Here is a 17,553-nt window from a genome sequence, read left to right as displayed (position 1 = left end):
GCAGGAACCTGTAGCTGGACAGCCCCGCGGAGGGAGGCTGGGGAAGCTCGGCCCTGCCCCGTGCCGTGCCTAATCCCGCCAGCTGTCATGCAAAGAGAAAGGTCTCATCGACCTTGTTTGCCTTCTTCTTTACAAGTCCTGGGGGTTCTTCTCCTGCCCTCTTCCATCCGCCCCAAACCGTATCGTTACCACTGTGACATTGGGACAGGGTGAAGGGGAGGATACCAACAGCACAGGGTTGCCTTACCAGATCCCCGGCCTCGACAGCAAAGCTCAGATTTATCACCTCCCAAAGGGGAGCCAAGAAGCAAGCCAGAGTGCTGTACAGAGCAGGAAAAGAGAGAGAGAGAGAGAGAGAGGGAGGACTTCACTTGTCCTGCCAAATCCTTGCTGTTCTCAGAGCATGTCCTTGTAATTAACATTTGCAATCTGAGGCTTCAATACCAATCTGTAAAATACTGTATTAAGTCGGGGGTCTGAGTCTGGGATGCTGTAATAAGAGGGGAGCAGGAAAGGGAGGAGGAAGGTAATGAATACTCCTTGGAAGAGCAGCACCACAGCTTCCCCCATGGCCATCGCTGCTCCAAACACCTGGAAGATGGACACCTCCATATGTCCCCAGCACCATCCCTCTGTTAGACATGTGGGACGCTCACGTCACGGCTTTGAACAGAAGCATGCAGCCTGCGAGGAATCATACTGTCATCCTGCCCCTCCAGACAGCCTCTGCAATACCATGCAGCCTGAAGCTGCCTAGGGACTTCTTGTTTCCAATGGGTAACAAATCAAAAATCACAGCTGACTTATCCCTCCTGCCAGCTGCCTCCTTCTTATCTATTCCACTCTTATTTCCCCATAAGTGAGGAGCTTTGTCTGCATTTATTAATCAATCTGTAGATAGAAAGATAAACGTTACTCTCTTAGCACGGAACAAACTTGCCACAAGCTGAGTGGAGCCTACTGATGACCTAGGCTATGGATCTTTGCAAGAAGCCGCCGATATATATTTAGAGCCAGCATGGTTGCTCTTACCTTAGATAGGAGATTGCAAGGTTGATATGGAGCAGGAATAGCAAATGAAAAGTCTGACCGATTTCCACAGGTCACATTCCTGAGGAGGCCGATGCTTGTTCGAGAAAGAACAATCCACTCTAGGGCCTGTTTAATTTGATTCGGCCTCTGCAAGGTTTGATCATTAATGTCTTCATATGGGAGGTGACAAGAAAGTAGTCCTTGGAGAATAATTCTTCCTCCAGCTGGGCAAAACAAATGTCTTCCCCAGTCTTTCTCACCCAGATCCTTGTGTCTCATTTAGGGGAGCCCTGCAGAGGAACTTTGGGCTCCATTGGCATCACAAGAATGGCTCCTCTTGACTTCAGCCCACTGAAATCTCCTCCTCCTGTGAATTCAGTGAGATCTACAAACAGTCTGGTCTGCATGCTACCTACCTGAGGCATCAGAAGGCTCTTGAGGTAAAGGTCTTAAGGGGGAGGAACCTGTTTTCTATCGTGTGGGGGCTGATCCAAGGCTTCAGGGAGGACTTCACACTTCGGCTGACCTCCTCAGCCAAAGGCACCGAGAAAACTGAAGCTCCATTTGGACTGCTTCTCTCCATTGTCTCTCCAGAAGACAGGAGCAAGGATCATATGGAAGCCTGGATTGACCTTTTTTGCTAAAGAAAAAAATATAAAATAAAATATAAAAAGCAGGCTACAATGTATTCCAGCTGTGAACATTTTCAAAGGGAATGCACTGCTTATCTGACATTTAGGATTTTTCGACACAGTCATTTGACTTTTATCTGATTCTGTAATATTGGCAGAGCAGCTTAAGTGAAATATTAGATTTTTTTAAGTTAATTTTAATTTCAACCATTTGGATACTCTATGTAATCTTAGCAACAAGGTCCTCAGCAAGGTAGTGTGCGCTGGTGGGGCTTTAAAGAATCACAAATTCTGGGTTTACTAATGGACCTTTAAAAAGTCCAATTAGACTTTAAAATGCAATTGGGCTATTTTTAAAGCTTTGAAATATATTCTGACCTTTAGGTAGCTTCCCTGTTATTGCGAAGAAAGCTTCCTGGCTTGCAGAACTAAAAGGGTCACAGGCAGAAAATCCAAAGACAATGGCAAGTGATTAATAATTGCTAGAGGTTCCAACAGAAGATGGGCACATGGTTTAATTGCTTGAGGCACTAGAAGAAGATACAGTGTTCTAATGATAAATATCAAGTAAGTGGACTAAATTTACTGTGCAGTGTAGCTAACCTCCCTGCACATGGGCAGTTATGTATGAAGTAAAACTGGTAAATAGATCTGAATCCTATGCAATACAATTCATAGAGCATAAGTGTTTATTCTGGAAATACTGCTTGGGGGAAAAAAAAAAAAAAAAGTAAAGAGAAACCAAAAGTGGGCCAAAGTACTAAGGGCTGAAGCAAGCCTTAGGAGGTGAAAAAAATGACACAGCTTAACCACCATTTTTCAGTCTGCTCTGAACCAGACTTTTTTTCTCTGTGTTTCATTGTTACAATCAATGCCTGGGTCAGGAATTTTGGTGAAGTCAATGGAAGTTTTGTCCCATCTCTTTAAAGGATATATTAAATTGTTAACAATGGCTGTCTTCAAACAAAAAAATCGGCCTGTGCTATGAGCAAATATCATCTCATCTATATGCATGTTGAAGTACTATTGAATTCAAGTGGAGTTGCATATGCACTACAATGACAGATTATGGCCTCCACAGCTTTTCTCTATTTGTACTATACAGTATAGGCCAGATGCCTCATATCACTCATGTAAATAATCTTATTGAAATGTTCTTCATATTGCCAACCATTAATTCATCAGACCTTCTCTTTTTATTCCTTCCCCTTTTTCATATATTAAATAGATTTAGTTTGGTTTCAAGGAAATCTTCATGTACAAACACAGTATTTTTACTATTAGTATAAATACTACAAACAGAGTCCCTTGTCACATCTTATTTCCATTTCAAGGTCAGAATATGACTGTATGTACTATTCATATATCTAAATATAAAAATATCTCTGTGAGACTTTTATTTTTATTGCATTGATTTCTGCCTACTTACAGTCAAAGACATACTGTGAAGTGGTGTTACTCTGTATTCCATATGGAAAAATACAGGAATACTCCAACCACTACAAGGGAAGTGTCTTGAATTCATGATGTTTTTAATTATTTCTCCTGTCATTATATCATGAGGAATCATACAACGGTGGAGTGAGCTGTGGCATTCAGCATCAAAGATGACTAAAAGGTAATGTACTAACAGTAATGCCTGGATCACTCAGTGCTTCTGTGATATAAATGTGAGCAAGCCTACAGGCTTCACTGGACTTATTCCAGGTGACACCCTGTGTGCGCACACATACTCAGGATTTTTCCCAAAATACTTGAGATAAGGTGAGACATAAATTATTGCCTATATGAATAAAATTTACAGCCAAGTTTATCTACAGGACTGGCTCATTAATAATGCCTTTAAATCCAAGGGAAAAAAAATCTCATGAATCATGAATGCAATAAGTAAAAAAGCTTTCTAATCTTCTTTGCATAGGGAGCTTCTTTTCTAACATAATGTGTATAATAGAGATTTGTATTTGCATTCACATTTATTTCATCCATTAGATCTTGACAACACAGGAAATAGAAGAGTTTTAATAATACCCACAAGAAAAGAAAAGAAAAAAAGAAGAAAAAAAATTAAAGTAATGGAAGGTGTCTGTACTGAACAAAGAGTAATGTTGTCCAGAAAATACCACAACTTGGGTGATTTTCCTAAAGACATAATTAGATTTCAGAAATACTGTAGGACTAAGTGATTTTTTAAATTAAAATCCAATTATTGGAATACTTCATGATGGCCACTCTAGGGATTATTAGCTGACAGCAACACTTGTTGAAATCATAAAACTTGATAACAAAAGTTTTATTAAAATCTCCTCTGTGTGTTTTTTAATTGCACAGTAACCCAATGTATATAATATCAGCTGGAAAGGCTTTATGCAAAAGAGCTAAAATATGAGAGAGTTAAATTGTCTTAAGGTAGAAATTGATCTGAGAGACAGTTTTTGAGGCCGATTGTCTTCACTTTCTGAGAGGAATAATGTGGGGAAGAACCTGAAGGCTTCTTGGATTTCCTGCAGGGCCGGAGGAAGGACAGACAGTCACAGCTGAAGGCACCATCAAAGCAACGGCTCTTGGGCTCCTGGGAGCACATCGCTCTTCAAGGCTTGGCCAAAAAGTGCTTTGTACAAACTCTGAGCATCCAGCGCAGAAGTCAGCTCCACAGAGAAAAAGAGGAAAAGGCAAAACTTCTCCCGGAGAGCCTGGCAGGGTAGGATATCCTGGCTCTATATCACATGTGCCTTAAGCAGGAGTCAACTCCCTGACACAGCATTACGGACACTGAAGGGAGATCTCCTACTGTCTTTCTCTTGCTCATTTTTTCTCAGTCACACTGCAGCAGTTGCGTATGCTCAAGCAGTGCCAGGTTGACTGTCCTGAAGACAGAATTTACCTGTTACTTTACGGAGCAGTTGCTGCATGAGGGCAGGATGTCAGGCTGTCAACATCTCCAAAGGCTCTGAGGGCAGCTCTTTCCTCACACCATTCCCTCCCTTGAGTTTTGTGCCAAGAACATTACGGCATGGCCAACAGGCAGAGCCCAGAGTGGTGCTGGGTCTTCTGCTCCAGGCTCACTTTTTCATGGGAACCTGGACTGGAGCTACAGCTTCTATGCACTGCAATAAACAACCTCACAGCTCTGTTGACATCAAGGGAAGTAAAGGTGGTGAATGACTGGAACTGCTGATGTCAAAAAGAAACCTTATTCTTTTTTTTATGGAGGCAGCTGATAAAGGGGCAAATTATCTCACTTGGAACAGCCCGAGAGCTGAGCTCAGACCCAGGACTCTTCATGCCAAATGCTGTTGCCACTGGCTGTAGCTAAGATGAAGTGGGCTCCTGGGTGAGTTTTCAATAAGATATGTGCAGCTCTAAACCCTTTCCGACTGTTTTTTCTTTGTGGATGGCTTGTAATCTACCTACCACGCTGATTTGGCTGGCAACTCATCGGTGGCAGAACATGAGTGAGGGTGACAGTTTACCTTTCAAAATGACATAGCTTAGTATAGTTGGTTTTGTAAGGCAAGATGAGATATTGGGGAACAACTCAGAAATTCTGCCTTTCATGTTTTAGACCCTTAAACTTGATCTAGCAGTCTATTCTTCTTCAGACAAATGAAAGTTTTGAGACTTCCTGAAAGTGAGGTAGAGTTGAGCCTTTGTGAAAGTTCATGTTTGGATACCTCTTGCAGGAAAATGTGTCAAATCTCACCTTGTAATAACAAGACAATAATTAAGTGCTTTTGCCTAGCCAAGCCTACGTCTGCTATGAAAACAAAATGAGATATTTTAGACCAGAATATTCTGAAATCTTTATTAGAAATGGACAAATCTTGGAAGAACTTTCATCTTTGATGAAAGCCTGAAATAGACTTTTGTCTTTGCTTTACAAGGGGAGAGAAAGCTTCAGGCAACTTATTAAAGAAATTGCAAAAGAAATGAAATTCCTACTTTTGCATGCAGCTGTTGCTGAGGTATGAATACTTGGCTGCAAAAAGACAGCTGTCAGGACCACCGGTATTAATGAATATATATTTTAAAACAAAGGAATGTTGATTTGTCGAGTTACTTTGTTGTGCTGATGCAATAGCTGTACTGCACACAGATGCATTTCCATTTTACTCTTGAGAAAACTTTATTAAAAATTATTGGAAAGTAAAGCCAAAAATCAGATGAAAGAGAAGTAACCAATTCCTTTGGTTTACATCATTTAATGTAAAAAATCATACTCTTTCTGTCAAAGATTTATAAGGGATGGCGGGGGGGGGGTGCGGGGGGCGTGTTAATTACGCTGGATTATTACAATCTTCCAGTGCCACCTTGTGGCTTAGCATAAGACTGCAAAATGCATCCAACATTAAACTTCACATTTCCCAAGCATAAACACCCAATTGCGCATGTAGCAGTCCATAAGTTAAGATAACAAACTGCGAGTGGGAAGAGAGTTTTTCATCCTGTGTGTTGAACAGCATTTTTCTCTGGTTACAAACAACGTACCAGCTTTTGCTGGTACAGAGTTGCACCCATCAAGCGTGATGCTGACATTTGGGTGTTTCTCAAAGGACATGCTCCAAAGCATATTGCAGACAGACTCTGAGGAAGGCTTTCTGACAGGCTATGTCAGAACTGCTTTAGCATTGCTCCATGTCTATGCCATGTACTTTAGTACCAAGTATGTGCTTTTTGGTTTAAAACTGCTGTTCTTACTTTACCATGAGTGTATCACCATACACGGCCTTACCACATGTGGGCCACTATTCCAGTGCTACACCACTCCCACTTCCTAAACCTACTAGGACTTCCCTTGCTGCAGTCTGAGGCTTCATTATTGAATCACACTTACAGAAATGGGATCACTGTTCCTGAGCAGAGACCTTAGACATTGCTACAAGAGCAACACCTTGCATAAGTATACAAAGTACCTTGGTGAGAAGGGATTTGCACCAACAGGTAAGTGGACTTCTTAAAGCTGGAAGTGAAGAAATACACATCATCCAGAAATAAAATTGGCCCATTTCAGGTGGACGTAACCTCTCTGAACAGGAAACGAACACCTTCGAGAAGGAAAGGCGTACAAGACAGCAGCAACAGCAGTGACACCAGCCTTAGCTGCCAGCTGGCTCATGCTCAGCTGTGAACTGTGTTTCACGGGTAGGACAGTACAGTTCCCATGCTACCTCACCCCACATCCTAGAGAAACTGCCATTTTCAGCTGTACAAGACTTGGAGACCTGGCAGAGACATTTAGAGGACATCAAAAATTAAACCAAGGGGAATCCAGTTGCTTGTTTTCAAAAAATCCATACAACTCACAGAAGGCAATTGTATGAAAATAATCTCTAGGTTGCTAAAGCTGAATTGACTACTAAGATCAAAATCATTCCTGGATAATTATGTCTCAAATGATCTTCCAGTGCCAGTCAACCATTATATAACAGCTCTTAAATTGGCATTCCTGTTTTGGAGAATGAACCATTTAGCCTACTGACAGAGCCATCTTTTACGTTTCAGCCCACACTCCTTAGAAATCTGTGCTGACAAATCTGTTGTTTCGTGTCATCTGTCGATAGTATATATTATGCCATTTTCAAAGGTGCTGAGCTTATGTACTGTACCACTCATAAGATAATAGGATCATAAAACATAATTGTAAGAAGCACATTTCAGGAAGATTCATCTTCCTCTTGAGGATATAAGATGTGTCCATGGTTTTATATCCACACATAGATTTAAGGAGACTATCAGATGCTGACAGAGGCCTGATTTAAACAGCAATGTTAGAGCAAGGTGGCCATGATCACTCCAGCTCCCCAGGTAAATCCAGCCTCGTAGATCTCATTTTGTCTCACAGATGTGGAGGACAGTCTCAGTATGAATGACTAGACTCTTTCTAGCCAAACGCATGCTAACTAAGTAGGCATCTATGTGCACATCAGAACTTGGATGCAGTATTTTACCGAGTTTGGATATCTCCAGATTCAGATATACAGTCTGAAATTACTCTGCAATAACAACAGACTGTTTAGAATAAAATCTGCATTTCCAAGCTGATTAGTTCAAACACAGAAAGAGTAAATTTGGGTTCTAGAGATCAGAATTCTAGAATTTATATGTCCCTAGTCTTAAGGGGAATTACATTTCAAGTTAAGTGTGTGTGTGTGGAGGAGGAAATTATATAGTTAATTATGTTTTAAGCTCAATGAAATTTTGAAACATTGACAGCATGGCAGAGTGCACTGAGATAAAACAGATGTAAGGCACTCAGTTTTAGAACTTGTTCAGTATAAGCCCTTGTTGACTAAAATTTAGTAAATCCTGGAGCTTGGTAGTTTAAACTCTGACTTTGAATTACATCCACAGATTTAATGAACAATCTTTAACTGGATCAAGTATAAAGCTGGTCAGAGAAAATGATAAATAGGTACCTGTTTGTTTCCCATTTGAGTGCTGGGCACTGCAAAGATAGATTAATTACCCTTAATTAACTATCTCCTTTGTAGAAGCTTGAAGCAAACTGTCTAATGAGGCCAAAAAGAGTGGAAGCTACTTGATTCACTTAATGTGCAGGTATCGTCTGCACAATTATCTCCCCTCTAAGAAAATGGGGTGCACTCATAGCAACCCAGCTCCTGGCCCTGGTAAATGTGACAAATAGAAGGAACTTGGGGAGACAGAAAACTCCGAGTGCTCACAGAGACATCATAGCTCAGTGTTAGCTGGGGGAAAACAGCACCTGTGCTACTAAAGACAAAGCAAGTTTTGTGTAAGGGCAGCATCCATCTGAAGAGGACTGAACATCTCCAGCAAATGTGTTCCCTGAACCATATAATATCTATATATTCTCTTGAACTAAAGATATCAGTCTGAGGACAAGAAATCTAGCTTACATTGTTAAGAAGATACCCTACAGAGATTCAATTTTAAGGCACACAGATAATCCAGTTTCTGATGCCACAGGAAACAGTCCAATGATTTGCCTGCCATATGTAACAGGGATGGACCTCTGAAGGCATCTAGTCAGTTTCTTACACAATACCAAAAAGGATCTGGTAGCTGTGGACCATGATAATATCAATATGAAGGGGAGAAGCAGAAAAGACAAAACATGATCTTTTAGGCAGGGGGCTAAATTGTAGTCTGAAATACCCCCAGAACCATGCTCATAACCAGAGAAAAGATACACCTGAAAGAATGGTTGAGGAAAGACAAAAGGGTAAATTTCTGAAACTCTCTGGAACAGACAAGATCTACATCAGAAGGAAAGCAAAGCCAAATGAGAACCACGTCATTGGTTCATTCAGAAAATTATGCAGAACTTTTTGAATAAAACTCAAGGAAAAGCAACACTTGTGAAAAAGCACCTGCTCTTTCCAATCCTCTGTAATGTTATAGCTCTCTTTCTTTTTAAGCAAGCCAAATGGCATTCCTCTTCACAGAATCCACAGCTCTGTCAAGACACCTTCATGGGGCGTCTACTGCCATGATATCTGAAGGGAAGCTCTCTTCCCTCTGTCCCTCAGAGGACTCATAAATTCTCATTAAGAAAGGATTTTATGAGTGACAACCCCTAGAGGCAGCATTGCCTCATCTCCATGATGACATGCCAAGATTAATCGAACATCCAGAGTAGCTGTATTTCCCAGTCCATTCACAGACAGCAAGTACCCCGTTCTTGACTTGAGGCACAGCTCAGAACTGTCAGCTCAGTGCCCACTTTCAAAGTACTCTTAGATAGGGTGGGAGCTGGAGCACCTGAAGCTTTGGGACGGTCTTGATAAACAAAACACGTGAAAGTACAGTGCTCTCGGGAACTAACTGGGAAGGTCTATTCTTTGCCCAGAGCCCACAGTTAGGGAGTTAAGGAAATAACATACAAGGATTCCTTATTTGTAAGGATTTGTAAGGAATGAATGACTTCTCTCTCCTCATTGATCTGAATACACTGGGGAAGGACTTCAGCTCCTAAATTTCCATTCATTTGACATTCCCTCCTTCTGCTCCAAGATACTGGTGTTTAAATCAAGCAGACTCTTTCAGTAGAGTGGAAGGATGGGATCATATGCGTGTGATAAAGAATGGCCAGATAGTTGATAAGCATTATTAGGACTTTGCTAGAGGTACTCAAAGGTCCCAGGGGACAGCTGTTGTAAAGAACAGTGTCAGAGGTGCCTGCTCTGTCCTATCCTCAGGACTGCTTTAGAAAAAAATGTAGACATGGCCCACTTTTGATTACATACCATAACAGCTCAAAGAGCCCACAAGAAAAAAAGACAGTATTGACTCAGCAGGTCTAAGAAGTGTCCTGCTTCAAAGAGACCTGCGAAAAGGCTGTAATATATTCTTATATTACATGCACAGCGACTATGCCCATAGGAGCAAAAGAGTTCAAAGAATTAACATGAATTGTATTTGACTTCAAGAAAGTGAACAACTTAAAACAGAGAAAGTTGGGGAAGAGGAAAATAAATGTGACAGGCAAAAGGGTAAACATTTTTGTATGGTGTGGAAATTGTTTTAAAATGTCATATTAGAGGCTCTTACTAAGCCAGTAATAACTATCAAAAAAAAAAAAACACTTTTAAAGGAAAAAAAATAACACATTAGTTATAGTAAACAACAGGGTGAAGAAAGCTTATGAAAGTAAAAGAAACAAACAAGAAGTTTAATCCAAGTGAGAAAAAAAAAAATCGTAAACCTGGGAAGTTAAACGAAAAAAAAAAAAAAAGAAACTACAAGGAAGCCCAAAATATTTTTAGAAGCAATTTGCTGAAGGCGTAAAAATGTTTCATAGAAAAATCTTTTTAAACACCTCAGAGGTAGGAAGCTTGCCAGCTAGTTAGTCAGGCAGATACATGATCAAGATGTAAAAGGAGTGCTTATGGAAGATAGGGCTGAAAATGTTTAATGAATTTTTCCACTAGTGTTCATGGTGGAGGATCTGAGGGAGGCTCAGGAAGCACAGTATTTTATATGGGAGAAGAATGTGATAATCTGTCCCAGACTGAAATGTTAGAGGAAAAGACTTCAGAACAAATGATATAATAAGTTGCAACAAATCAGGTTCCAGGACTAAATAATGTTCACTCAAGAGTCCTAAAGGAATTCATGTATGAAACTGCTGAGCAACCAACTCCGTTTTGTAACTTACATATACCAGCCTCACTGCTGGAGATGTTAAAGGTGATGCCAGTTTTTTACAGAGTTGTTGACCTGAAACTAGGAAATCTGAATTCCATCTTGGGGAAATTGGTGGAAATTATATTGAAGAACAGAATTAACAGACCCAAGAATAAATACATTATGTTGGAGTTGGGCCAATATGATTTCTGTGGAGGGACGTCATGCTTCATATATCTATTACCTTTCTTTGAAGAGTTGATTAACATGTAAACGAGGATACTGCAGATCATGAGGAGTAAGTGGATTTCTTAAAAATTTTTGCCAAACTCTCTCAGTTAGGTCTTTAAAAGCAGTAAGCTTTCTTTGAGCAAGCTTGAAATTCCTGTAACAAATTCATTTTTTTTTGAATGGGGGAATTTAGCCATGGGTCTCATAGGGACCTCTGCGGGCATTTTTGGTGTTCATTGGATTTGCAATGATCTCAAAGGATCATGATAGCGATGTTCCAAAATTTACTGATTGTACAGAACTACTCAGGATAGGAAAAAAAGTGAAGACAGCAGTGAAGAAATATTTCATTTACAAAGTGGCTGGCATGCAAAATGATAATAAATTTAATGTGAAATTCAAGGTCAGAAAGGTAGAAACTTATTTAAACATGTACTCTAAACTAGCTATTTGCACTCAGGAAAGAGGTATGTGGAAATTCTCTGAAACTATCAGCTTGACAGTCAGTGGAAATTGTACAGACAAATTGATCTTTAACATTTTTTGAAGATAAAGGCTAAACAAGTCAGAAAACATGAGTACACCACTCACAAATGGTTACTATGTCCCCATTGTTAACTGTGCGCAGGTCTGATCACTGTATCTGCAAATGACTTTAACAGAAGTAGGAAGGCTGCAGAGAAAGATAACAGCAATCACCACTGTGCTGCAGTTCCCACATAAGGAGAGCCTCTACAAACCAGGCCCCTCTGCTAGCAAAACCAATGGCAAAGAAAGAAAACAATCTGGAGAAGGTAAGCAGGCAATGATTTTTCACTATTTCTCTCAATACAAGAATGCCTACCCAGTGAACTGAGAAAGTAGTACTTTTAAAGGAAAGTGAAGGTCAAGATGTAAGTGAATTCTGGAGCTTGTGACTGAAGGACGTTCAGGTTGTACATCTGAAAGGATGGAAAAAGACAACTTCATGGAAGATAGAGCCAGTAGATGCTATTAAAGGGTGACAATAGTCCAGTTGCTCTCTCTAGGTCTGTCAATGTTTAAATTGCTGGTTACCTGAAGCTGGGAATTTTTGTTCTTATACACTTCCATATTACCTGTCAGAGGCAGACTTTTGGTCTAAACAGAGTTTTTATCTATGTAGCCACCTTTAAACCACGGGAACACAGATGCACAAAATATGACTAGAAGAAACCATTTGAATCACAGGGTCCGGTCCTTGGCAGGACAAGCCTCCAACAGCAGCTACCTGGCTCAGAAAGGATCTGCTGAACAAGCAGTCTCCAAGGGCCATAAAAAGTAACACTTAAAAACTAAAGTAAAAGGAGAAAAGATAAAACTGCAGTGACTTACCAGAAGAGAACACGGGAGATTGAAGGGTTCCATCTTCTCCTCCATCCCTCCCAAAGTAAAACAGAACTGCAAAAAGCAGATGCCTACCCAAAAAAAAAAAATAATAATTAATTTTTGCTGAACTACTGTGGGTGAAAAAATAATCTCTTTTGAATGAAAATGCATCATTTTTTTAATTCTTCTGTTCCTAAAAATACAGATGCCTAGATGCCTACATGCTGTTTTTGAAAAGTCTGATGTTACTTTTTCCTTTCTGTATTGCAATATATGTTTAGGTGCATCTGAGTGAGTAGGACTCTCAGAAGGCAAAAGAGGTGCCAATTTTTGTAAAAGGAAATGGAAGTGCTGTTATTCAACTCTGCTATATGATCACTAAATCTTAAAGCTTGTCTCATAGTGGAGGAGCAGTGAAGCAAGAAATTGCTAATGCAAAGTGTATAAGAGAAGATCCACTAGAGCAGGTTTCAGGCCTCATTCCAAAAGCCACTGTTACAAAGGAAAAAAAGAAGAAATATGTGGGCAATGGTGAGCGCTATGAAAATACAACAGCTTTTTTTAAAAAACAAACAAACAAAAAAACACCTACTAGCCATTTTAGTACTGTATTCAAAGTTTAATCGTGTTATAATTTTGAATGCAGTGTTTAGATTTCAGTAATGCACACAGATGACAGACAGCACAGCTCCCTAGAATCTAAACCACATCAGTACATTGATTTAGGAGTGGGAGAATAATATAATTTGTTTTAAAATTGGTGATTATCTACCTGAGAAGACAGGTTGGTAGTAGCACTTCAGATTTGAAGATTTGTAGCTGAAAGTTGCTTGCTGTCCCTATGGGGTTCCTTGGGACCCTGCAGGCAATGCTGGTGGACAGTCACTAGTGGGATGTTTCTGCAGATTCACTCAAAACATGTCATTCTTCTATGAATGAAGAGAAAAAGCTTTTAGATCTCTGTTTAATCTAGAGCTTTTAAGCATCTGTTTTAACTCTGCTAACTTCAGCACTACCATGTATCAATGGTGCTGTTAGTACTCTTTAAATTATGCACACATTTAAAATGTTTTCAGGGTCACAGTTTGTATTCCTCCAGGCATGCACCCAGCTGTATCTGGCAGGTATAGGCATGTAGAGCTATGTTATATGATTGATAACTGAAACCATGTGGCTGCATAAGTCTTCCCAGTTTAAGACTATGAAACAGTTCACATGTGGACAAATGACATCATGTTTTCCTGAGGTGCTGTAAAACATAATATTCCCAACCAAAATTGATTTCACACTATTTACTCGATCCAGCTGTTGTAATTTCTGCAGTGAATACTTTCATCTCTTCATGACACTGCAAAGGCATCTCTAAACCCAAAAGGGAATCTTCCATATCCCACATTGTCTCTGGTGTCTTCTTACAAAAGAAAGGCTAGGAATCCTTCTACAAACCTACTGACTTGGCAAATGTGCTATGAACAAAATTGTACCTACATTTTAGATAAACTATAATATCATCTGGGTTTTATGTATTTACTTATTTATGGAAAACATGGAATCATTTGCAAAAGTAATTTGCTGAAAATGTAGCCTTCAGGATGTAGCTGCAGCCGTAATTGACAGAGCTGTAAGCATATTTATGTGTGTGATACCTATATGGCAATATTTTAACAGGCCTTAAGTACACAGTTATATAGTGCACAGTACTTCACTGTCAGCTGTGTGAGGTGTTAATGCATCTTAATATTCAGCATGTTCAGAGATTCACAACTATTAAACAATTCATTCTCACAGTAATAGCTGAAGCAGAGTTTGGTTATACAAGGGAACAGTAAATTGGAGAATGTAAGGGATTGAACATATTCTAACCTTAGGGGAAAAAAAAAAAATCTCTAGTTATTCCACATAAAGCTATGATGAGCTCCAGCCTCAAGGTTAGGTTGTGCACTGTACTCGTTGAAAGCAACTAACCTGGTACATTATTCTGTCAATAGATGCTGCTATGGATCTGATTTCCAAAGGTTTTGCTGGGTTTGTGATGCAAAGCAAAATGCTTCATATCCTTCACATCCCCTTGTGCTCTTTGGGCATGAACCAGGAGCCTTTACTCTCTGAGGGACTGTTCAGATGATCCCTCTTTCTTAAATATTGCTAACTGTATGGAGAGCCAAATATGCAAAAGGGATCTAATTTGGGCAGTTTCCATAGCTATCATTTCTGATGTGGGATTCATCACATCTACGTGTAACCATCAAAAAATTTGGCCTGTAGACTTAGCTAGCTGTCTAGTTTTCACAGAGGGCTAGGGCAGGAAACTCCATAGGGCAATTCGCCTTGCCTAACTCAGACATGAAGCTTTAGAGCATTTTGACATTTGATTTAGATTCCTGGCACCAATTAGGCACCTGCTTTAGTGAGACCATATTGCGCTTTGAAGATGCCATCTCTCTCCACTGGCTGCAGAAGGGGGGCTAACATAGACTAAATTCTATATTTCAGGCAACCAAAGTTAGAGAGAACGAAACCCGTTTCTTGTGTCCTCTAACCTGCTGGAATCATTAATTGTGGATTTTAAATGATGGTATCGAGGCAGCCCTTTGCCTGATGTTGCTTTCAGATGCATTATACACTCACTAAAATGTTAACCTTAAAGTTCAAATTTCTTAATGTTCAAAATCAGAGGATATTTTCTAAAAAAAAAAAAAAATGTCCTGGGATGCAAGACTGAAATCGCCCTTGAAGGTCAAACGTCAAAGTCTTTTGCTTTTTCTCCAGTATGAATATTAAGCAGTCGCTAGCTAAGGGATAATGTAAAGATGTTGCTCAGATACAGCCATCTACATAATACCATTGTATGTATATAGGGAATGAACCAGGAGCATTTACTGTCAGAGAGCAGCAGTTATTTCCAAACACAGCTGAGGTGCTTCCAGCAGTGAATTGTTCACCTGCTGCTTGATGTAAATAAGCCCTTTTTACAAGCTCCCTGGGGCAGGGATCTATTCCTCCGAGAGGCTCACCTCAGCCACCTGGTTAAAAATAAACGAATAATACAATGCACAAAGACATCGGGGATACCTTTGCCATTTTAATTCCAGGCAAAACAATTTTTCTTTCACTGTTTAGCATAAAGATTTCATGGCTGAGGACTGTGGCCATACACCTACTCTAGATGCTTCTTTTGGCTGCACAGCACACCATGCCCTAGACGTCCCTGATTTCTGGATTTCTGTCTTTGGCCATTCATTACTTGCTTAAACTGAGCTGCCCTGGTAGGCACCAAAATGAATGGATGACATGAAAAACAGTCTGAATATGGTAAAGAGCAGAGCAGTGGAGCACTCATTCAAATTTTTGTAGCATTTGGCCTCTTTCAGCAGAGGAATAATAGATTAATAGATTAATACTCACTGTGTAGCTCTGCTGGCAACGTTCCCTCCAGTTTTAACTGCTGCCTATGAGCAAACCCAGAAATAAAAGACCAGTATACCATTTGGTGGAGTTATGCCCACTTCACTCATCCATTGTCCTCATTAGCAAAAGGCCTGAAGAAAAATGACTCCATTTGTATTAATTTCTTAAGCAAAATTCCCACTGGATACCCAGCTGTCAGAACATCCCTATGTTTCAAGGCATCCAAGCATTTCTGAACCAAGATTTGAGTTTTCCTCTGTGTTAATTACAGGAACAACATGCTGAGCTGATCTTCAGTCAGAAATCTCCTTTTTGCCACCCAAGAATGTGTCACGTACAGCTTATGACTGAAAGAAGTGAGAAGTCACAGCTGCATTTAGCACTCACATAAAATTGAACTTGCATTTTTGAGAGGGCATTGCAAAAGAATTTGAAAGATTCTCACTGGATCAAATACTGTAACAATAATCTGCAGCAGTAGCATAACTTTGAGCTTCTCTTGCCCTAACTTTGTGTTTTCTTCTACTGGGAGGAGGAGATCCAACATTCTGAATTTCCCAGTGATCCTGCTGCCATACTGCTGCCTAGGGGTGAAAGAAAAAGAAAAATGAGATACGAGACCATTTCCAAATGAAGAGTAACAGCAATGAGATGTGACGGGACACAGCCCTTGCAAAGGAAGAGACTGGAAATGGAAGAAACAAGTGAGATGAAAGCAAAAAATGGTTTATAATTGTAAACAGGCTCATTGTAAAGGGAAGTGAAAAGGTCGTTGGACTGGAATCAGTGACTGACAGAGATGAAAAAGAATACTGTGTGATGAAAGGATTCCTATTATGTACAGCAGCGGGTTCCTGAAAATGGAAATACTGTACTCCTGTGTATCAGATGATGCTAGTCAAGCTGTTAGCAAAAAACTGTATGAAAGTGACATTACTCAAGGAGAAACAGGTTTTTAAAAGTGAATGAAAAGACGAGAGCAGGTACGGAATTGCTGCCAAACTGTTTAAAGAACTAGTGAGTGATAGGAAAGTGTCTGCTACTGTATGCCCTTATAAAAAGTTATCTGTTCATCAGAGCACACTGCAAAGGCAGCCACGAAGAAAGAGCTGCAAGAAATCACAGAGCAAGACTGTGTTCACTGTTCCCAAGAAAACAAGTTATTCGATCCACCGTTACTGGTAGGGCAACCTGTGAGAAGCTTGGCAAAGGTGTGGGTGGGTGTGCAGTATGTCTCCGATGATGCTGGTGGTGAAGAGAGATGTTGGCTTGGAGCCGGTCATTATGCAAAACCATGGAAAGTGCCAAACTGCTGAAGAAAATCTCAGGGAGGTGCAAGTGTCTGCATGGGTTCAGATGTAGTGCAATATCTTGTCACAGGGGCTGCTACTGAGGTGTCTGCTTTGTAGAATCATAGAAGAATCATAGAATCATTAAGGCTGGAAAAGACCTCAAAGATCATCTGGTCCAACTGTACCCCCACCGCCAATATCACCCACTAAACCATGTCCCTAAATAGAATAAATGATGTCCCTAAATAGAATTCAGTCGTAGTCAAAGAGAAGAGCAAGAGTAGCAAGCAGTAAGTGTAAGAAAGTAAGACAGCAAAAAGGAATAGTAAATAGTAAGAGAAAAAAAAATTGTAAATGTCTTTGGAGAGTTGTGCAAATGGCAGTCTTGCCTCTTAGAAAGCTTGCTGGTAAAAATGTGAGGCACTGGTAGGTGAGATCAATCAAATAACTGTCTGAGCAGATGAGTGGGGAAGTGGCAAGAGAGAGGAAGTGTCAGCAGGCAAAAT

The 17,553-nt window shown here is 40.1% G+C and overlaps 1 protein-coding gene across 3 annotated transcripts in view; it reads right to left on the bottom strand.

Annotated features, from left to right (window-relative positions):
* Window positions 1-17,553, bottom strand: part of NXPH1 (neurexophilin 1) — a 178,522-nt gene that overhangs the window by 143,183 nt on the left and 17,786 nt on the right. Inside the window, exons 2-4 of one of the 3 annotated variants that reach the window (XM_040549103.1) lie at window positions 13,120-13,276; window positions 12,354-12,436; window positions 1,033-1,672 (exon numbers count right to left, since the gene is read on the bottom strand). In XM_040549103.1, the coding sequence (XP_040405037.1) occupies window positions 1,033-1,311 (279 nt within the window). In that variant the 5' untranslated portion in view covers window positions 1,312-1,672; window positions 12,354-12,436; window positions 13,120-13,276. Of the gene's footprint in view, window positions 1-112; window positions 352-1,032; window positions 1,673-12,353; window positions 12,437-13,119; window positions 13,277-17,553 lie in introns of those variants that run through there. The other 2 variants (XM_040549108.1, XM_040549105.1) reach the window with 2 other exon arrangements.

This window comes from Cygnus olor, chromosome 2 (genome assembly GCF_009769625.2).
Source record: "Cygnus olor isolate bCygOlo1 chromosome 2, bCygOlo1.pri.v2, whole genome shotgun sequence".
NCBI classification, from domain to species: domain Eukaryota; kingdom Metazoa; phylum Chordata; class Aves; order Anseriformes; family Anatidae; genus Cygnus; species Cygnus olor.
The sequence above is the reverse complement of the archived record's forward strand: the minus strand, read 5'-3'. Positions and strand labels throughout refer to the sequence as shown.